We start from the raw sequence: 22584 nt of genomic DNA, 5'->3' as shown, positions 1-22584 counted from the left end.
CCTCGTTACCGTAAACCCTGTTTGTGGGGATATACAGACCCACATTGAAGCAGGAGCTACAGCAGGAACATTTACAGTTCCAGACGCTATTGTCCTTCCCTCGTTACCGTAACCCTGTATGTGGGGATGTACAGACCCACATTGAAGCAGGAGCTACAGCAGGAACATTTACAGTAGACCCCACTCCAGACGCTGCTATTGTCCTTCCCTCGTTGAAAACCCTGTATGTGGGGATATACAGACCCACATTGAAGCAGGAGCTACAGCAGGAACATTTAGACCCCACTCCAGACGCTATCGTCCTTCCCTCGTTACCGTAACATTTACATTTAAGTCATTTAGCAGACGCTGCTCTCGTCCTTCCTAATAACATTTACATTTAAGTCATTTAGCAGACGCTGCTATCGTCCTTCCTCGTTACCGTAACATTCACATATAAGTCATTTTAGCAGACGCTGCTATTGTCCTTCCCTCGTTACCGTAACATTTACATTTAAGTCATTTAGCAGACGCTGCTATCGTCCTTCCCTCGTTACCGTAACATTTACATTTAAGTCATTTAGCAGACGCTGCTATTGTCCTAACCTCGTTACCGTAACCCTGTATGTGGGGATATACAGACCCACATTGAAGCAGGAGCTACAGCAGGAACATTTACAGTAGACCCCACTCCAGACGCTATCGTCCTTCCCTCGTTACCGTAAACCCTGTTTGTGGGGATATACAGACCCACATTGAAGCAGGAGCTACAGCAGGAACATTTACAGTAGACCCCACTCCAGACGCTATTGTCCTTCCCTCGTTACCGTAACCCTGTATGTGGGGATGTACAGACCCACATTGAAGCAGGAGCTACAGCAGGAACATTTACAGTAGACCCCACTCCAGACGCTATTGTCCTTCCCTCGTTACCGTAACCCTGTATGTGGGGATATACAGACCCACATTGAAGCAGGAGCTACAGCAGGAACATTTACAGTAGACCCCACTCCAGACGCTATCGTCCTTCCCTCGTTACCGTAACATTTACATTTAAGTCATTTAGCAGACGCTGCTATCGTCCTTCCTCGCAGGAACATTTACATTTAGAGTCATTTAGCAGACGCTGCTATCGTCCTTCCCTCGTTACCGTAACATTCCATTTAAGTCATTTAGCAGACGCTGATTGTCCTTCCCAGACCGTAACATTTACATTTAAGTCAGCAGACGCTGCTATCGTCCTTCCCTCGTTACCGTAACATTTACATTTAAGTCATTTAGCAGACGCTGCTATTGTCCTTCCCTCGTTACCGTAACCCTGTATGTGGGGATATACAGACCCACATTGAAGCAGGAGCTACAGTAGGAACATTTACAGTAGACCCCACTCCAGACGCTATCGTCCTTCCCTCGTTACCGTAACATTTACATTTAAGTCATTTAGCAGACGCTGCTATCGTCCTTCCCTCGTTACCGTAACATTCACATTTAAGTCATTTAGCAGACGCTGCTATCGTCCTTCCCTCGTTACCGTAACATTTACATTTAAGTCATTTAGCAGACGCTGCTATCGTCCTTCCCTCGTTACCGTAACATTCACATTTAAGTCATTTAGCAGACGCTGCTATCGTCCTTCCCTCGTTACCGTAACATTTACATTTAAGTCATTTAGCAGACGCTGCTATCGTCCTTCCCTCGTTACCGTAACATTTACATTTAAGTCATTTAGCAGACGCTGCTATTGTCCTTCCCTCGTTACCGTAACATTCACATTTAAGTCATTTAGCAGACGCTGCTATCGTCCTTCCCTCGTTACCGTAACATTTACATTTAAGTCATTTAGCAGACGCTGCTATTGTCCTTCCCTCGTTACCGTGCCCTGGAAGTGCTGACCTCTTCCTGTGGCCACTGGAACATGACTGTATTAGTAGGTTAACGAAGGAGACATTATTCTACAAGTATAGTAAAAGGTTAAAAGACATTACTGTAAGTCATTTGAACCAAGACTCTTACCCAACACGGCCCTGTTGTTCACCCCTTACCCAACACATCCCTGTTGTTCACCCCTTACCCAACACGGCCCTGTTGTTCACCCCTTACCCAACACGGCCCTGTTGTTCACCCCTTACCCAACACGGCCCTGTTGTTCACCCCTTACCCAACACGGCCCTGTTGTTCACCCCTTACCCAACACGGCCCTGTTGTTCACCCCTTACCCAACACGGCCCTGTTGTTCACCCCTTACCCAACACGGCCCTGTTGTTCACCCCTTACCCAACACGGCCCTGTTGTTCACCCCTTACCCAACACGGCCCTGTTGTTCACCCCTTACCCAACACGGCCCGTTGTTCACCCCTTACCCAACACGGCCCCGTTGTTCACCCCTTACCCAACACGGCCCCGTTGTTCACCCCTTACCCAACACGGCCCCGTTGTTCACCTTTGCCCCGTTGTTCACCCCTTACCCAACACGGCCCCGTTGTTCACCCCTTACCCAACACCTCCCTTGTTCACCCCTTACCCAACACGGCCCTGTTGTTCACCCCTTACCCAACACTGGCCCTGTTGTTCACTGATTACCCAACACGGCCCTGTTGTTCACTGATTACCCAACACGGCCCTGTTGTTCACCCTTACCCAACACGGCCCTGTTGTTCACCCCTTACCCAACACAGGCCCTGTTGTTCACCCCTTACCCAACACGGCCCTGTTGTTCACCCCTTACCCAACACGGCCCTGTTGTTCACCCCTTACCCAACACGGCCCTGTTGTTCACCCTTACCCAACACGGCCCTGTTGTTCACCTGGTTGTACCCAACACGGCCCTGTTGTTCACCCCTTCTCTCACCCAACACGGTCCCTGTTGTTCACCCCTTACCCAACACGGCCCTGTTGTTCACCCCTTACCCAACACTGGCCCTGTTGTTCACCCCTTACCCAACACGGCCCTGTTGTTCACCCCTGGTTACCCAACACGGCCCTGTTGTTCACTCCCCTACCCAACACGGCCCTGTTGTTCACCCCTCACCCAACACGGCCCTGTTGTTCACCCCTTCCCAACACGGCCCTGTTGTTCACCCTACCCAACACGGCCCTGTTGTTCACCCCTTACCCAACACGGCCCTGTTGTTCACCCCTTACCCAACACGGCCCTGTTGTTGGTTGTCAACACGGCCCTGTTGTTCAAGGAACCCAACACGGCCCTGTTGTCAAGGTCACCCCTTAAGGAACACGGCCCTCACCTTGTTGTACCCAACACGGTCACTGTTGTTCACCCCTTACCCAACACGGCCCTGTTGTTCACCTGGTTTACCCAACACGGCCCTGTTGTTCACCCCTTACCCAACACGGCCCTGTTGTTCACCCCTTACCCAACACGGCCCTGTTGTTCACCCCTTACCCAACACGGCCCTGTTGTTCAGGTCCCTTACCCAACACGGCCCTGTTGTTCATCTGGTTACCCAACACGGCCCTGTTGTTCACCCTTACCCAACACGGCCCTGTTGTTGTACCCAACACGGCCCTGTTGTTCAGGAACTACCCAACACGGCCCTGTTGTTCACCCCTTACCCAACACGGCCCTGTTGTTCACCTGGTTACCCAACACGGCCCTGTTGTTCACCCCTCACCAACACGGTCCCTGTTGTTCACCCCTACCCAACACGGCCCTGTTGTTCTAGGTCCCTTACCCAACACGGCCCTGTTGTTCACCCAAGGTCACTGATTATTAAGGAACTCCCCTCACCTGGTTGTCTAGGTCCCTGATTATTAAGGAACTCCCCTCACCTGGTTGTCAAGGTCCCTGATTATTAAGGAACTCCCCTCACCTGGTTGTCAAGGTCACTGATTATTAAGGAACTCTCCTCACCTGGTTGTCAAGGTCACTGATTATTAAGGAACTCCCCTCACCTGGTTGTCAAGGTCACTGATTATTAAGGAACTCTCCTCACCTGGTTGTCAAGGTCACTGATTATTAAGGAACTCCCCTCACCTGGTTGTCTAGGTCACTGATTATTAAGGAACTCCCCTCACCTGGTTGTCAAGGTCACTGATTATTAAGGAACTCCCCTCACCTGGTTGTCAAGGTCACTGATTATTAAGGAACTCTCCTCACCTGGTTGTCAAGGTCACTGATTATTAAGGAACTCCCCTCACCTGGTTGTCTAGGTCACTGATTATTAAGGAACTCCCCTCACCTGGTTGTCAAGGTCACTGATTATTAAGGAACTCCCCTCACCTGGTTGTCAAGGTCACTGATTATTAAGGAACTCCCCTCACCTGGTTGTCAAGGTCACTGATTATTAAGGAACTCCCCTCACCTGGTTGTCAAGGTCACTGATTATTAAGGAACTCCCCTCACCTGGTTGTCAAGGTCACTGATTATTAAGGAACTCTCCTCACCTGGTTGTCAAGGTCACTGATTATTAAGGAACTCCCTCATCTGGTTGTCAAGGTCCCTGATTATTAAGGAACTCTCCTCACCTGGTTGTCTAGGTCACCGATTGTTAAGGAACTCCCCTCACCTGGTTGTCTAGGTCACCGATTGTTAAGGAACTCCCCTCACCTGGTTGTCTAGGTCACCGATTATTAAGGAACTCTCCTCACCTGGTTGTCAAGGTCACTGATTATTAAGGAACTCCCCTCACCTGGTTGTCAAGGTCACTGATTATTAAGGAACTCCCCTCACCCGGTTGTCAAGGTCCCTGATTATTAAGGAACTCCCCTCACCCGGTTGTCAAGGTCACTGATTATTAAGGAACTCCCCTCACCCGGTTGTCAAGGTCACTGATTATTAAGGAACTCCCCTCACCCGGTTGTCAAGGTCCCTGATTATTAAGGAACTCCCCTCACCCGGTTGTCAAGGTCACTGATTATTAAGGAACTCCCCTCACCCGGTTGTCTAGGTCGTAATTGAAAGGAAAAACCAAAAACCTGTAAACACTCGGCCCTCTGTGGAGTTTGACCCACCCGCTGTACAGCATCACATTTATCTCATTCCTTTGTTCAACACTGAAGACAGCTCAGAGAAACCTTTCCAGTATAGTCACCAGTTGATTAGTGCAGGGATTCCCAATACTTATCACTCAGGCCCCCCTTCCAAACAGTTTACACCCCTCTAGTTGGCGGAGAGAAAAAGTTAGCATGTTTTTACATTTCATTCAATAATATACATTTTGCAATGGGTTCCAGATCATTCGCAGTGGGGAGGGGGGGGGGGGGGGCCTTGCCAACCCCTTGCCAACCCCTTGCACCCCACAATTTGGGAACCACTGGGTTAAAGTAACATGTACTATGGTAACCCTGAGACATGGGATGCATCACAATGGCACAGAATTGGGTCCTACGTTTGACCAGAGCTTCTCACACACACTAACCTGTCTGTCTGTCTGTCTGTCACCCCCCGCAGGGTGAGGAGTTGAATGCAGGGAGGATAGGTCTCACCATCGTTATCGCTGGCATGGTGGGGTCGCTGATCTGTGGCATCTGGTTGGACAGAACCAAAACATACAAGTAAGTCGAGTCCAGGTTGTTTAAACGTGCATCTCTCATGGGTCACTACTAGGGTTGCAGAATTCTGGCAACTTTCAATAAATTCCCTGTTTTTCCAGAAATCCTGGTTGGAGAATTCCAGATTTCCTGCTTTTTCTGGGAAATCTCCAACCGAGTATAACTTGAAAGTTCCTGGAATTTTGCAACCCTGGTCACTATAGTACACTTTATATCATTCAGGGAGACAGGGGGTCAAGGGGACCAGGGGGTCGGTGGTCGGGGGACAGGGGGTCGGGGGATGGAGGGAAGTGGGATAAGATACAATATGTTTCCTTGTCTAATTTCAAAACACTGTCTGGAACCAACCCAGTGGGCAAAGCTGGTTTCATTGGTTTTGAACGCTGGGAAGGAAACTCACTGAGCAACTCTCACCAATGGACTTGTGTGACGCTATTGTCTTGAGTTCTGGACTGTCCGTGTTTTATCCTTTCATGTTGTTGTCCAGCTGTGTGAGACTTCCTTCGACTTGACTATGCAGGATGTTGATTAGTGTTGGTTATTCTTCTCTGCTGGCCTTGGTTCTTCTTCTCTGCTGGCCTTGGTTCTTCTTCTCTGCTGGCCTTGGTTCTTCTCTGCTGGCCTTGGTTCTTCTTCTCTGCTGGCCTTGGTTCTTCTTCTCTGCTGGCCTTGGTTCTTCTTCTCTGCTGGCCCTGGTTCTTCTTCTCTGCTGGCCCTGGTTCTTCTTCTCTGCTGGCCTTGGTTCTTCTTCTCTGCTGGCCTTGGTTCTTCTTCTCTGCTGGCCTTGGTTCTTCTTCTCTGCTGGCCTTGGTTCTTCTTCTCTGCTGGCCTTGGTTCTTCTTCTCTGCTGGCCTTGGTTCTTCTTCTCTGCTGGCCTTGGTTCTTCTTCTCTGCTGGCCTTGGTTCTTCTTCTCTGCTGGCCTTGGTTCTTCTTCTCTGCTGGCCTTGGTTCTTCTTCTCTGCTGGCCTTGGTTCTTCTTCTCTGCTGGCCTTGGTTCTTCTTCTCTGCTGGCCTTGGTTCTTCTTCTCTGCTGGCCTTGGTTCTTCTTCTCTGTTGGCCTTGGTTCTTCTTCTCTGCTGGCATTGGTTCTTCTTCTCTGCCGGCATTGGTTCTTCTTCTCTGCTGGCCTTGGTTCTTCTTCTCTGCTGGCCTTGGTTCTTCTTCTCTGCCGGCCTTGGTTCTTCTTCTCTGCCGGCCTTGGTTCTTCTTCTCTGCTGGCCTTGGTTCTTCTTCTCTGCTGGCCTTGGTTCTTCTTCTCTGCTGGCCTTGGTTCTTCTTCTCTGCTGGCCTTGGTTCTTCTTCTCTGCCGGCCTTGGTTCTTCTTCTCTGCCGGCCTTGGTTCTTCTTCTCTGCCGGCCTTGGTTCTTCTTCTCTGCCGGCCTTGGTTCTTCTTCTCTGCCGGCCTTGGTTCTTCTTCTCTGCCGGCCTTGGTTCTTCTTCTCTGCCGGCCTTGGTTCTTCTTCTCTGCCGGCCTTGGTTCATGTTGTTTGCTGTTTCGTGTATGTTTTGTTGTTTTTTGATTCATATTTGTTTCATGTTTCGTGTTCCAGCTCGCTGAGAGTTGTTTAGGGTTTATTAGTGTGTGATGACTGTTCCTCCATCTCTGCTGCCCTGCTGTGTGATGTTTACTGTTCAGCTAGACTCGGGGCCCTGCTGTGTGATGTTGCTGTTCAGCTAGACTCGGGGCCCTGCTGTGTGATGTTGCTGTTCAGCTAGACTTGGGGCCCTGCTGTGTGATGTTGCTGTTCAGCTAGACTCGGGGCCCTGCTGTGTGATGTTGCTGTTCAACTAGACTCGGGGCCCTGCTGTGTGATGTTGCTGTTCAACTAGACTCGGGGCCCTGCTGTGTGATGTTGCTGTTCAACTAGACTAGGGCCCTGCTGTTGATGTTGCTGTTCATTTCAGCTCGGGGCCCTGCTGTGTGATGTTGCTGTTCAACTAGACTCTAGGGCCCTGCTGTGTGATGTTGCTGTTCAGCTAGACTCGGGGCCCTGCTGTGTGATGTTGCTGTTCAGCTAGACTCGGGGCCCTGCTGTGTGATGTTGCTGTTCAGCTAGTTTGGGGCCCTGCTGTGTGATGTTGCTGTTCAGCTAGACTCCAGGCCCTGCTGTGTGATGTTGCTGTTCAACTAGACTCGGGGCCCTGCTGTGTGATGTTGCTGTTCAACTAGACTCGGGGCCCTGCTGTGTGATGTTGCTGTTCAACTAGACTCGGGGCCCTGCTGTGTGATGTTGCTGTTCAGCTAGACTCGGGGCCCTGCTGTGTGATGTTGCTGTTCAACTAGACTCGGGGCCCTGCTGTGTGATGTTGCTGTTCAGCTAGACTCGGGGCCCTGCTGTGTGATGTTGCTGTTCAGCTAGACTCGGGGCCCTGCTGTGTGATGTTGCTGTTCAGCTAGACTCGGGGCCCTGCTGTGTGATGTTGCTGTTCAACTAGACTCGGGGCCCTGCTGTGTGATGTTGCTGTTCAGCTAGACTCGGGGCCCTGCTGTGTGATGTTGCTGTTCAGCTAGACTTGGGGCCCTGCTGTGTGATGTTGCTGCTCAGCTAGACTTGGGGCCCTGCTGTGTGATGTTGCTGCTCAGCTAGACTTGGGGCCCTGCTGTTGCTGTTCAGCTAGACTCCGGGCCCTGCTGTTGCTGCTCAGCTAGACTTGGGGCCCTGCTGTGTGATGTTGCTGCTCAGCTAGACTTGGGGCCCTGCTGTGTGATGTTGCTGTTCAGCTAGACTCGGGGCCCTGCTGTTGCTGTTCAGCTAGACTCCGGGCCCTGCTGTGTGATGTTGCTGCTCAGCTAGACTCACTGACCCCTGATTGGGACGTCAAATAGATCTAGAATCCTAGGTAGGTTGATGTCATAAAGGCCATTTTAGCTGAGGCCTGCTCTGATTGGGACGTCAAATAGATCTAGAATCCTAGGTAGGTTGATGTCATAAAGGCCATTTTAGCTGAGGCCTGCTCTGATTGGGACATCAAATCGATCTAGAACCCCTGTCTACTAATATATTGACTATGGTTGACATCAGTCCCAATAACTGTCAGTCAACCAGTCTCCTGAGCCAATCAGCTCCATCACTGGTTTGGGGTCCAGCATTTCCTTCTATTTTAAGGCAAGTCATCCAGGTCCTGAGGCAGTAAAGCATCCCCAAACCATCACACTACCACCACCATGCTGACCCCAAACCATCACACTACCGCCACCATGCTGACCCCAAACCATCACACTACCACCACCATGCTGACCCCAAACCATCACACTACCACCACCACGCTGGACCCCAAACCATCACACTACCACCACCACGCTGGACCCCAAACCATCACACTACCACCACCATGCTGGACCCCAAACCATCACACTACCACCACCATGCTGACCCCAAACCATCACACTACCGCCACCATGCTGACCCCAAACCATCACACTACCACCACCATGCTGACCCCAAACCATCACACTACCACCACCATGCTGACCCCAAACCATCACACTACCACCACCATGCTGACCCCAAACCATCACACTACCACCACCATGCTGACCCCAAACCATCACACTACCACCACCATGCTGACCCCAAACCATCACACTACCACCACCATGCTGACCCCAAACCATCACACTACCACCACCATGCTGACCCCAAACCATCACACTACCGCCACCATGCTGACCCCAAACCATCACACTACCACCACCATGCTGACCCCAAACCATCCCACTACCACCATGCTGACCCCAAACCATCACACTACCACCACCATGCTGACCCCAAACCATCACACTACCACCACCATGCTGACCCCAAACCATCACACTACCACCACCATGCTGGACCCCAAACCATCACACTACCACCACCATGCTGACCCCAAACCATCACACTACCACCACCATGCTGGACCCCAAACCATCACACTACCACCACCACGCTGGACCCCAAACCATCACACTACCACCACCATGCTGACCCCAAACCATCACACTACCACCACCATGCTGACCCCAAACCATCACACTACCACCACCATGCTGACCCCAAACCATCACACTACCACCACCATGCTGGACCCCAAACCATCACACTACCACCACCACGCTGGACCCCAAACCATCACACTACCACCACCATGCTGACCCCAAACCATCACACTACCACCACCATGCTGACCCCAAACCATCCCACTACCACCACCATGCTGACCCCAAACCATCACACTACCACCACCATGCTGACCCCAAACCATCACACTACCACCACCATGCTGACCCCAAACCATCACACTACCACCACCATGCTGACCCCAAACCATCACACTACCACCACCATGCTGACCCCAAACCATCACACTACCGCCACCATGCTGGACCCCAAACCATCACACTACCACCACCATGCTGATCTGTATCAGGGAGAATGTCAGGCCCATCTGTCTGTGAGCTGAAGATGAAGAACAGCTGGGTCATGCAGCAAGACAAAGATAAAAAAAATAAAAAAACACAATCAATTCTACATGATAAAGTCCAGACCTAATCCCAATTGAGATGTTGTGGCAGGACTTGAAACGAGCAGTTCATTTTTGAAAACCCACAAATGTCTCTGAGTTAAAGCAGTTCTGCATGGAAGAATGGGCCAGAATTCCTCCACAGTGATGTGAGAGACTGATCAACAACTACAGGAAGTGTTTGGTTGGAGTCACTGCAGCTAAAGGTGGTACAACCAGTTAGTGTAACGGGCCAATTACTTTTTCACACAGGGGCATTAGGTGTTGCATAACTTTTTGTTAATTAAATATAATAAATATCAATTGACAGTTTTTTTTCATTGATTGTGTCTTCCAGACAGACTACCCTGGCTGTCTACCTCATGTCCTTCGTAGGGATGTTGGTCTACGCCTTCACCCTCAGTCTGGGTCATCTCTGGGTAGTCTTCCTCACTGCTGGAGCTCTGGGGTAAGACCTGTCTGTCTCTCTGTCTCTTTCTCTGTGTCTGTCTGTCTGTCTCTGTGTGTTTTGTATTCTCGGTTTATGGCCAGATTGCATTCCAATTTGCTCTGTTTAAAAAAAAATGATTCTTTCCAGTGTGTCAAATAGTAATATGTTTGCTTTCTCATCATTTGGTCGCTCTCTGTCTCTCTCTCTCTGTCTCTCGCTCTCTGTCTCTGTCTCTCGCTCTCTGTCTCTGTCTCTCGCTCTCTGTCTCTGTCTCTCGCTCTCTGTCTCTGTCTCTGGCTCTCTGTCTCTGTCTCTGTCTCTCGCTCTCTGTCTCTGTCTCTCGCTCTCTGTCTCTGTCTCTCTGTCTCTGTCTCTCGCTCTCTGTCTCTGTCTCTCGCTCTCTGTCTCTGTCTCGCTCTGTCTCTGTCTCGCTCTCTCTCTGTCTCGCTCTCTCTCTGTCTCGCTCTCTCTCTGTCTCGCTCTCTCTCTGTCTCGCTCTCTCTCTGTCTCGCTCTCTCTCTGTCTCGCTCTCTCTCTGTCTCGCTCTCTCTCTCTGTCTCGCTCTCTCTCTCTCTCGCTCTCTCTCTCGCTCTCTCTCTGTCTCTCGCTCTCTCTCTGTCTCTCGCTCTCTCTCTGTCTCTCGCTCTCTCTCTGTCTCTCGTTCTCTCTCTGAAACACCTGAGCTGCTACCTCTGCCTTTTACACACACTTACCAACATCCTGACATTTCTGAAGCCATACGCTGTCTGTCAACCCAGGCTATTCTGGTAGTTACAGTAGGCTATGTGTTGCTTGGCTTAACTGCGTTTGGCATTCAAGCCTTTTATGTTCTGTTGGATTGTTTTGCAGTGTCTCCTTGTTGACTGTGGCGTCTCCTTGTTGACTGTGGCGTCTCCTTGTTGACTGTGGCGTCTCCTTGTTGACTGTGGCGTCTCCTTGTTGACTGTGGCGTCTCCTTGTTTACTGTGGCGTCTCCTTGTTGACTGTGGCGTCTCCTTGTTTACTGTGGCGTCTCCTTGTTGACTGTGGCGTCTCCTTGTTGACTGTGGCGTCTCCTTGTTGACTGTGGCGTCTCCTTGTTGACTGTGGCGTCTCCTTGTTGACTGTGGCGTCTCCTCGTTGACTGTGGCGTCTCCTCGTTGACTGTGGCGTCTCCTCGTTGACTGTGGCGTCTCCTCGTTGACTGTGGCGTCTCCTCGTTGACTGTGGCGTCTCCTCGTTGACTGTGGCGTCTCCTTGTTGACTGTGGCGTCTCCTTGTTGACTGTGGCGTCTCCTCGTTGACTGTGACTGGCGTCTCCTCGTTGACTGTGGCGTCTCCTCGTTGACTGTGGCGTCTCCTCGTTGACTGTGTTGCGTCTCCTCGTTGACTGTGACTGTACAGCGTCTCCTTGTTTACGTGGCGTGACTCTAGGGTATCAATATACACGTCTCCTTGTTGACTGTGGCGTCTCCTCGTTGACTGTGGCGTCTCCTCGTTGACTGTGCGTCTCGTCTCTGTGGTGTCTCGTTGACTGTGTCGTCTCCTCGTTGACTGTGTCGTCTCTTGTTCGTTGACTGTGGCGTCTCTAGGGTATCAATATGCTCGTTGACACGTCTCCTCGTTGACTGTCGTCTCCTCGTTGACTGTGGCGTCTCCTCGTTGACTGTGGCGTCTCCTCGTTGACTGTGGCGTCTCCTCGTTGACTGTGGCGTCTCCTCGTTGACTGTGGCGTCTCCTCGTTGACTGTGTCGTCTCCTCGTTGACTGTGGCGTCTCTAGGGTATCAATATGCTGACTGTGGCGTCTCCTCGTTGACTGTGGCGTCTCGTCTCCTCTTGTTGTTGACTGTGTTGACTGTCTCTCTAGGGTATGACTGTATACACGTCTCCTCGTTGACTGTGGCGTCTCTCTAGGGTATCAATATGCTACACGTCTCACGTCTCTTGTTGACTGTGGCGTCTCCTCGTTGACTGTGGCGTCTCCTTGTTGACTGTTGTTGATCAATATACACGTCTCCTTGTTGTGGTGTCTCCTTGTTGACTGTGGCGTCTCCTTGTTGACTGTGGCGTCTCCTCGTTGACTGTGGCGTCTCCTCGTTGACTGTGGCGTCTCCTCGTTGACTATGGCGTCTCCTCGTTGACTGTGGCGTCTCCTCGTTGACTGTGGCGTCTCTAGGGTATCAATATGGCGCTACACGTCTCCTTGTTGACTGTGCGTCTCGTCTCCTCGTTGACTGACTGTCTCGTCTCCTCGTTGACTGTGTGTCTCCTCGTTGACTGTGTATCAATATGGCGTCTCCTTGTTGACTGTGGCGTCTCCTCGTTGACTGTGTCGTCTCCTCGTTGACTGTGGCGTCTCTAGGGTATCAATATGCTACACGTCTCCTCGTTGACTGTGTCGTCTCCTCGTTGACTGTGTCGTCTCCTCGTTGACTGTGTCGTCTCCTCGTTGACTGTGTCGTCTCCTCGTTGACTGTGTCGTCTCCTCGTTGACTGTGGCGTCTCCTCGTTGACTGTGGCGTCTCTAGGGTATCAATATGCTACACGTCTCCTCGTTGACTGTGTCGTCTCCTCGTTGACTGTGTCGTCTCCTCGTTGACTGTGTCGTCTCCTCGTTGACGTTGACTGTGTCGTCTCCTCGTTGACTGTGTCGTCTCCTCGTTGACTGTGTCGTCTCCTCGTTGACTGTGTCGTCTCCTCGTTGACTGTGTCGTCTCCTCGTTGACTGTGGCGTCTCTAGGGTCTCCTCGTTGACTGTGTCGTCTCCTCGTTGACTGTGTCGTCTCCTCGTTGACTGTGTCGTCTCCTCGTTGACTGTGGCGTCTCTAGGGTATCAATATGCTACACGTCTCCTCGTTGACTCGTCTCTAGGGTTGACTGTGTCTCCTCCTGTTCTCCTCGTATCAATTGACTGTGTCGTCTCCTCGTTGACTGTGTCGTCTCCTCGTTGACTGGCGTCTCGTTGACTGTGGCGTCTCCTCTAGGGTATCAATATGCTACGTCTCCTCGTTGACGTCTACACGTCCTTGTTGACTGTGTCGTCTCCTCGTTGACTGTGTCGTCTCCTCGTTGACTGTGTCGTCTCCTCGTTGACTGTCGTCTCCTCGTTGACTGTGTCGTCTCCTCGTTGACTGTGTCGTCTCCTCGTTGACTGTGTCGTCTCCTCGTTGACTGTGTCGTCTCCTCGTTGACTGTGTCGTCTCCTCGTTGACTGTGTCGTCTCCTCGTTGACTGTGTCTAGCAAAAGTATTCATACCCCTTCAATTTCTTTACATGTTATCGTTACAAAGTGGCATTAAAATGGATTTAATTGTAAATTGTCAACAATCTACACAAACTTTTCTGTCCAAAGTGGATTTTTTTCATGTATTTAAAAAAAAGTATAATAGAAATTAAATAAAGGTAAAAAAAATAAAAAATAATAATAAATAACTAAAATATTGTGGTAACATAAGTATTCAGCTCCCCGAGTCAATACATGTTAGAATCACCTTTTGGCAGCGAATACAGCTGAGAGTTTTACTGGGTATGTCTCTACACACCTGGAATATACAATATTAACCCATTTATTCTTTTCATAATTCTTCAAGCTCTGTCAAGGCACATAGATTTAAGTCAGAAATCCCACTTTGTAACCGAAAGATCTTTCCTACTAAAAACCACTGAGCTTCGACACCTGCATCACTTTACCCTCTGGGGGGTTAAACTGCTGGGTTTCTGTAAAAGTACTTTGTGTGGCATCTGCTGATGTGTGTGGAAACAAAAGGGCTTTATAAATACATTTGATTGATTTTAATAAAATGTGAATAAATTACCAAAGGTCTGAATACTTTTGCAAGGCGCTGTATTACCACAGAATTAAATAGAAGACTAGAGTGAACATTTTGGTGTCCTGCCGTCATGGTCAAGGAAGTGGTTTCCCACTATATGGTCAAGCTACAAAGTCAAAAAATGTCTAGATTGTAAAAATTTATGAAAATAAATATATTTTTTGGCCTTCATTTAAGGTCAGGCGTGGTTAGTGGTGTGGGAAAGGTTAGGGTTAGATTTAAATCAAATGTTATGAAGAGAAATTGTAAAACTATACCCCATACTTCTGATTTTTGCAATTTGGCCAAATAGTGATGAGACATTTTTAATATTTTTTTAAATGTAGGAACTGAATTATAGGATCCCTATATACACTGACTATACCAAACATTAAGAACACCTTGCTAACATTGTAACGGCATTCATCTTTAACCTGGTCTCCTCCCCTTCATCTTTAACCTGGTCTCCTCCCCTTCATCTTTAACCCGGTCTCCTCCCCTTCATCTTTAACCCGGTCTCCTCCCCTTCATCTTTAACCTGGTCTCCTCCCCTTCATCGTTAACCCGGTCTCCTCCCCTTCATCGTTAACCCGGTCTCCTCCCCTTCATCTTTAACCCGGTCTCCTCCCCTTCATCTTTAACCCGGTCTCCTCCCCTTCATCTTTAACCCGGTCTCCTCCCCTTCATCTTTAACCCGGTCTCCTCCCCTTCATCTTTAACCCGGTCTCCTCCCCTTCATCTTTAACCCGGTCTCCTCCCCTTCATCTTTAACCCGGTCTCCTCCCCTTCATCTTTAACCCGGTCTCCTCCCCTTCATCTTTAACCCGGTCTCCTCCCCTTCATCTTTAACCTGGTCTCCTTAACCTGGTCTCCTCCCCTTCATCTTTAACCTGGTCTCCTTAACCTGGTCTCCTCCCCTTCATCTTTAACCCGGTCTCCTCCCCTTCATCTTTAACCCGGTCTCCTCCCCTTCATCTTTAACCCGGTCTCCTCCCCTTCATCTTTAACCCGGTCTCCTCCCCTTCATCTTTAACCCGGTCTCCTCCCCTTCATCTTTAACCTGGTCTCCTTAACCCGGTCTCCTCCCCTTCATCTTTAACCTGGTCTCCTTAACCTGGTCTCCTCCCCTTCATCTTTAACCCGGTCTCCTCCCCTTCATCTTTAACCCGGTCTCCTCCCCTTCATCTTTAACCCGGTCTCCTCCCCTTCATCTTTAACCCGGTCTCCTCCCCTTCATCTTTAACCCGGTCTCCTCCCCTTCATCTTTAACCCGGTCTCCTCCCCTTCATCTTTAACCCGGTCTCCTCCCCTTCATCTTTAACCCGGTCTCCTCCCCTTCATCTTTAACCCGGTCTCCTCCCCTTCATCTTTAACCCGGTCTCCTCCCCTTCATCTTTAACCCGGTCTCCTCCCCTTCATCTTTAACCCGGTCTCCTCCCCTTCATCTTTAACCCGGTCTCCTCCCCTTCATCTTTAACCCGGTCTCCTCCCCTTCATCTTTAACCCGGTCTCCTCCCCTTCATTTTTAACCCGGTCTCCTCCCCTTCACCGTTAACCCGGTCTCCTCCCCTTCATCTTTAACCCGGTCTCCTCCCCTTCATCTTTAACCCGGTCTCCTCCCCTTCACCGTTAACCCGGTCTCCTCCCCTTCACCGTTAACCCGGTCTCCTCCCCTTCACCGTTAACCCGACTCCTCCCCTTCACCTTTAACCCGACTCCTCCCCTTCACCTTTAACCCGACTCCTCCCCTTCACCTTTAACCCGACTCCTCCCCTTCATCTACACCGATTTTGAAGTATATTGAACAAGTGACTTCAATAAGGGATACAACACTGTGTGGTATTTCTATGTCTGTAGGTTCTTCATGACAGGCTATCTTCCCCTGGGCTTTGAGTTTGGTGTGGAGCTAACCTACCCCGAGTGTGAAGGCACCTCTTCAGGCCTGCTCAACTGCTCTGCACAGGTGAACACACAGCTGCTGCTTCTGACAGTTGTTGGCAGATCAAAACCGTTTCCATGGGATAATAGAGAACCATAACACAATCGGGAAATGTTGGTATGTTTGTGTATATATTGTGTTTGCGAAAATATACATGTGTCTGGCTGTCTAGAAGCCTGGCTGTGTGCCTGGCTGTCTAGGCGCCTGCCTGGCTGTGTGCCTGGCTGTCTAGGCGCCTGTCTGGCTGTGTGCCTGGCTGGCTGTCTGTGTGCCTGGCTGTCTAGGCGCCTGTCTGGCTGTCTAGGTGCCTGGCTGTCTAGGCGCCTGTCTGTCTAGGCGCCTGGCTGGCTGTGTGCCTGGCTGGCTGGCTGTGTGCCTGGCTGGCTGTCTGTGTGCCTGGCTGGCTGTCTGTGTGCCTGGCTGGCTGTCTGTGTGCCTGGCTGGCTGTCTGTGTGCCTGGCTGGCTGGCTGTGTGCCTGGCTGTCTAGACGCCTGGCTGGCTGTGTGCCTGGCTGTGTGCCTGGCTGTCTGTGTGCCTGTGTGTCTGGCTGTGTGCCTGGCTGTCTAGACGCCTGTGTGTCTGGCTGTGTGCCTGGCTGTCTGTGTGCCTGGCTGTCTGTGTGCCTGTGTGTCTGGCTGTGTGCCTGGCTGTCTGTGTGCCTGGCTGTGTGCCTGGCTGTCTAGACGCCTGTGGATGTATGGCTGTGTGCCTGGCTGTCTAGATGCCTGTCTGTCTGTGTGCCTGGCTGTCTAGACGCCTGTCTGTCTGTGTGCCTGGCTGTCTGTGTGCCTGGCTGTCTGTGTGCCTGGCTGTCTGTGTGCCTGGCTGTCTAGACGCCTGCCTGTCCGTGTGCCTGGCTGTCTGTGTGTCTGGCTGTCTAGATGCCTGTCTGTCTAGACGCCTGCCTGTCTGTGTGCCTGGCTGGCTGTGTGTCTGGCTGTCTAGATGCCTGTCTGTCTAGACGCCTGCCTGTCTGTGTGCCTGGCTGGCTGTGTGCCTGGCTGTCTGTGTGCCTGGCTGTCTGTGTGCCTGGCTGGCTGTGTGCCTGGCTGGCTGTGTGCCTGGCTGGCTGTGTGCCTGGCTGTCTGTGTGCCTGGCTGTCTAGACGCCTGCCTGTCTGTGTGCCTGGCTGTCTGTGTGTCTGGCTGTCTAGATGCCTGTCTGTCTAGACGCCTGCCTGTCCGTGTGCCTGGCTGTCTAGACGCCTGGCTGGCTGCGTTGTTCACTACAACCCGTCTCTCCCTATACAGGTGTTTGGTATCATCTTCACTATCTGCCAGGGGAAGATAATAGATAACTACGGGACGCTGGCAGGAAACATCTTCCTCTGTGTCTTCCTCTTCATCGGATCAGTCCTTACAGGTACGGACCCTTTGACATTTGTACGTTAGGAGACTATTGTTTACTTCAATAGACAGAGAAACAGATTGAAAAGGATGAGCACTGTAAAACACAGGTGACAAGCAGGTTTTCACTCCTCCCTTGTACTTGATTGATCTATTAAGGTCCCTGATTGGTCAGGAACTCCCCTCACCTGGTTGTCTAGGTCCCTGATTGGTCAGGAACTCCCCTCACCTGGTTGTCTAGGTCCCTGATTGGTCAGGAACTCCCCTCACCTGGTTGTTTATGACTTATTTGGAAACAAATTGAAAGGAAATGACAACCAGCAGAGACACAACCCTCCAAGGAAGGAGTTTGACACCCCTGGTGTAGAATCTAGCATAAAGGGGATTCAATCCCCAGACCGGACTCTATGGAAGGGCCGAAGACTACTGTGTTGACCACTAAGCTTTTGGGCTCCTGAGTGACGCAGCGATCTAAGGCACTGCATCTGTGCTTGATGCGTCACTACAGGCACCCTGGTTTGATTCCAGGCTGTATCACAACCCGGCCGTGATTAGGAGTCCCATCGGCCCAGCGTCTTCCGGGTTTGGCCTGGGTAGGCTGTCATTGTAAAATAAGAATTTGTTCTTAAAACTGACTTGCCTAGTTAAATAAAGGTTTGATAAAAAATGAAATAAGCCGATCTCTGGCAGACTCTCTTCAGTCTTTTGATGATTAAAATATCAATAATATGTATATAAACCTTTTCAATTCACATTAGCAACGGGAACGTCACGAGCCGAGAGAGGGTTCTGATGACGTTCTTTCTTTGCAGCGTCACAGCTCAAATGTACTTTAAATGTTACAATTAGCCACTAGCCTGTAGGCTAAGCATGTAAACTATTCAACTAGCTAGTTCCTAGCTCACTTTATGCAATAACATTTTCATGCATCTACCATATTATAGGCTAAATGCTAACGTCAGCCAATGTTCGATTGCTTTTCGGCCTACCTTAGAACAAAACATGCTAAATTTCATAAAGATCATGCAAATCATTACATTGTTGATTCACTGGGCAGTTGATGCTCGCTTTTGCTTTAAAATAAATGGTGTTATGAAGATTCCCGTACTGCAATATCAGATTTAAAAAAAAAAAAAACCTAAATAAATAAATCAAGTCTCTAATAAGGAAAATGTCTATACATTTCATATGTTTCAAAAACATTGCCCTGCGATTACCATTTATACTGTAGGAGTGTTGGCTCAACGAGACAATTCTGTTTACACTGTCCTGCTTGGAGGGGTGGAAACTGTCTAGCAAGTGTTGTGTGTGTGTGTGACCTTCGGAAGAAATTTGCAAATGTACATTTTTATGAATGTCTCAAGAATCGAAATCTCCTTAACGTGAAAAGAGCCTAAGCTCATGTACCTAGACCCTATTCACACTATGGTGCCGAATCCGATCTGAACCCTTCTGCTGACTCTGATCGCTCCTTTCCTACATGGTTCCAGCATCTATATAGTGGATGTGTAACCAGGCCAGCACTGTGCAGCTCAGCTCAGTTGAGTGAAAAGGGTATCACTTCCTTTTTACGAAGAAAAACAAATGATTTCAGTCAGAATGCAGTATTTTTTTTATTATTTATTTTATTTCATTTCACCTTTATTTAACCAGGTAGGCTAGTTGAGAACAAGTTCTCATTTACAACTGTGACCTGGCCAAGATAAAGCATAGCAGTGTGAACAGACAACACAGAGTTACACATGGAGTAAACAACAACACAGAGTTACACATGGAGTAAACAATTAACAAGTCAATAACACAGTAGACAAAAAGAGTCCATATACATTGTGTGCAAAAGGCATGAGGAGGTAGGCGAATAATTACAATGTAGCAGATTAACAGTATAACTGCAGTTATTCTGTAATAACCCCCAAAAAAAAAAAAAAAAAAAAACAACCCGCAGTTACTGCACTTTTACGGCATTTAATTAAAAAAAATCCCTCAGGGTTTATGTGTAGTCCGTAGTTAATGTTCTGTTAACGTGGGTTTTGTTACGGAGCAATAAGCTATTCCTTCAACAGGTCGAGGTCTTAGAATGTGTTTATGTCGTCGTGGTTACTGTGTAACATCCGAGCTGTATAATTTGAAGGTTTTACTACAAGCGGTAGCAGAAATGGCGTGTTGAGGTGCTGGGTATGTTTTCTCTATCTAGCTATTTTATCCCCCGGTGGGGAAGGCCCACCTCAGGGCCGTACTTCAACTGACAGAGAGAGAGCGTTAATACCCAGCTCCTCTTATTTTCACCATAAACTACGCAATGGAGGTTACAATGTGCCACTAATTAAAAAAAAAAAATATATATATATATATATATTCCTGTGTACCAAATAGCACCCTATTCCCGACGTAGTGCACTACGTATATGGACTCTGGTCAAAAATAGTGCACTACCTGTATGGACTCTGGTCAAAAGTAGTGCACTCTATAGGGAATAGGGTGCCATTTGGGATGTAGCCATTGGCTACTGAAGTCCAGGGCTGAGAGACAACTCTAGACGACCTTTTGACCCGACTGTTAATGATGGGATTTAAGGGCCAGTCGAGAGGGCTACTGTGTTACAAAGACATACATAGTGACTACTACAGACCAGGGCTGAAGTCCACGTTCTCCTACATGAGAGCTCGGCTAGATGATTATGCTAATGAGGTGGGTCAGCCCAGCTGGCTACTGTGCAGTATTTAGGAACTGACTTCAGACTGTATTATGGTCTATCATTGTGTTAGTGGTGCCCCCTAGTGGAAGCTGTACCTCACTGTCTTTTTGCAATGGAATATTCTGACATTTTGTTTAGCAACAGTATGTCGTCTTTCTAAAACATGTAGTTCTGTCTCTCCAGGCTTCATCAAGTCAGACCTGCAGAGACAGAAGGCTAACCAGTTGGCCAAGGCAGCTGTAAGTATGGGTAGATGTGGAGGGGGATTAGGGCAGTGTGTGTGGGGGGTGGGGGGGGGATTAGGGCAGTGTGTGTGTGGGGGTGTTATTCTATCCTTGTTGGGACCTAAAAGGACACAGGCTATTTTAAGTTTAGGGTTGAAGGGTTGGGTTGAAGGGTTGGGTTTAAGGGTTGGGTTTAAGGGTTGGGTTTAAGGGTTGGGTTTAAGGGTTGGGTTGAAGAGTTGGGTTGAAGGGGTTAAAAGGGTTAGGGAAAATAGGATTTTGAATTTAAATTAATTTTAGGTCCATACGAGGATAGAATAACTGTTTTAAATGTTATTCTACCATTATTTAACAATGCAAGTCAGTTAAGAATAAATTATTATTTACAATGACGACCTAGGAATATAACGTGTGTGTGATATCCGCAGCTGAGTATTTCTGGTGTGCAGCATGCTCCCAAAGTCACCTAACAGTCTGTTGATGCTGCTCCTAGAATAACTTGTCTCCTCTTTTCTGTCTGATGTCCTGTCTTTGATGCTGTCTGTCTTTGATGCTGTCTGTCTTTGATGCTGTCTGTCTTTGATGCTGTCTGTCTTTGATGCTGTCTGTCTTTGATGCTGTCTGTCTTTGATGCTGTCTGTCTTGTTTGATATCTGTCTGTCTGATGTTGTCTGTCTCTGTGTCTGATGATGTCTGTCTCTGTCTGTGTTTGACACTGTCTGTCTGATGTCTGTCTGTCTGTCTGATGTCTGTCTGTCTGTGTTTGATGCTGTCTGTGTCTATCTGTTTGTTTGATGTCTGTGTTTGCTGTCTGTCTGTCTGATGTTTGATGCTGTTTGTGTCAGTTTTATCTGTGTTTTGATGCTGTCTGTCTTTGATGCTGTCTGTCTTGTCTGATGTCTGTCTGTCTGTCTTCGATGCTGTCTGTCTGATGTTGTCTGTCTCTGTCTGTGTTTGACACTATCTGTCTGATGTCTGTCTGATGTCTGTCTATCTGTCGGATGTCTGATGCTGTCTGTGTCTATCTGTTTGTTTGCTGTCTGTCTGTCTGATGCTGTTTGTCTGTTTTATCTGTGTTTTGATGTCCACTGTTGCCCGAGGTCAAATTTGACAACTTCCTTCTGGAGAAAGAGTCGATCATACAGATCGATGCCGATTCCATTGTACACTAACCTCCAGTAACTGATATCGTCAGTATTATTTTTGATAATTCTATTGAGATTGAATCTGTTTGACCGCAGAATGTTGGACCGCAGAATGTTGAATCTGTTGGACCGCAGAATGTTGAATCTGTTGGACCGCAGAATGTTGAATCTGTTGGACCGCAGAATGTTGAATCTGTTGCACCGCAGAATGTTGAATCTGTTGGACCGCAGAATGTTGGACCGCAGAATGTTGAATCCGTTGGACCGCAGATTGTTGAATCTGTTGGACCGCAGAATGTTGAATCTGTTGCAACGCAGAATGTTGAATCTGTTGGACCGCAGAATGTTGAATCTGTTGCACCGCAGAATGTTGAATCCGTTGGACCGCAGAATGTTGAATCCGTTGGACCGCAGAATGTTGAATCTGTTGGACCGCAGAATGTTGAATCCGTTGGACCGCAGATTGTTGATTCTGTTGGACCGCAGAATGTTGAATCTGTTGGACCGCAGAATGTTGAATCTGTTGGACCGCAGAATGTTGAATCCGTTGGACCGCAGAATGTTGAATCCGTTGGACCGCAGAATGTCGAATCCGTTGGACCGCAGAATGTCGAATCCGTTGGACCGCAGAATGTCGAATCCGTTGGACCGCAGAATGTCGAATCCGTTGGACCGCAGAATGTTGAATCTGTTGCACCGCAGAATGTTGAATCTGTTGCACCGCAGAATGTTGAATCTGTTGGACCGCAGAATGTTGAATCTGTTGCACCGCAGAATGTTGGACCGCAGAATGTTGAATCCGTTGGACCGCAGAATGTTGAATCCGTTGGACCGCAGAATGTTGAATCTGTTGCACCGCAGAATGTTGAATCTGTTGCACCGCAGAATGTTGAATCTGTTGCACCGCAGAATGTTGAATCTGTTGGACCGCAGAATGTTGAATCTGTTGGACCGCAGAATGTTGAATCCGTTGGACCGCAGAATGTTGGACTGCAGAATGTTGAATCTGTTGGACCGCAGAATG

General features: G+C 49.1%; 1 protein-coding gene and 1 long non-coding RNA gene across 15 annotated transcripts in view; one reads left to right on the top strand and one right to left on the bottom strand.

Moving 5' to 3' along the window:
* Positions 1 to 22584, top strand: part of LOC118381049 (feline leukemia virus subgroup C receptor-related protein 2-like) — a 58927-nt gene that overhangs the window by 30141 nt on the left and 6202 nt on the right. For 7 of the 8 annotated variants that reach the window (XR_008071733.1, XR_008071736.1, XR_008071735.1 and 4 more), the window contains 5 exons: positions 5387 to 5490; positions 10329 to 10439; positions 16068 to 16173; positions 17401 to 17512; positions 20375 to 20430. Coding sequence is in view for 4 of the 8 variants with exons in the window: in XM_052471507.1 (XP_052327467.1) it covers positions 5387 to 5490; positions 10329 to 10439; positions 16068 to 16173; positions 17401 to 17512; positions 20375 to 20430 (489 nt within the window). In the remaining 4 variants the exon portion in view is untranslated. Of the gene's footprint in view, positions 1 to 5386; positions 5491 to 10328; positions 10440 to 16067; positions 16267 to 17400; positions 17513 to 20374; positions 20431 to 22584 lie in introns of those variants that run through there. The other variant, XM_052471505.1, reaches the window with a different exon arrangement.
* On the bottom strand, positions 14282 to 16047 carry LOC127909528 (uncharacterized). Of its 7 annotated transcripts, none has more exons than XR_008071739.1 (4): positions 15351 to 16047; positions 15141 to 15270; positions 14801 to 15060; positions 14282 to 14748 (listed from the first exon to the last, which is right to left on the bottom strand). It is a non-coding gene; the product is annotated as an uncharacterized LOC127909528 (long non-coding RNA). The 7 variants fall into 7 exon arrangements; XR_008071740.1 differs by having other exon boundaries at positions 14827 to 15060; XR_008071742.1 differs by lacking the exon at positions 14801 to 15060.

Source organism: Oncorhynchus keta, chromosome 19, assembly GCF_023373465.1.
Source record: "Oncorhynchus keta strain PuntledgeMale-10-30-2019 chromosome 19, Oket_V2, whole genome shotgun sequence".
Taxonomy (NCBI): Eukaryota; Metazoa; Chordata; class Actinopteri; order Salmoniformes; family Salmonidae; genus Oncorhynchus; species Oncorhynchus keta.
The sequence above is the reverse complement of the archived record's forward strand: the minus strand, read 5'-3'. Positions and strand labels throughout refer to the sequence as shown.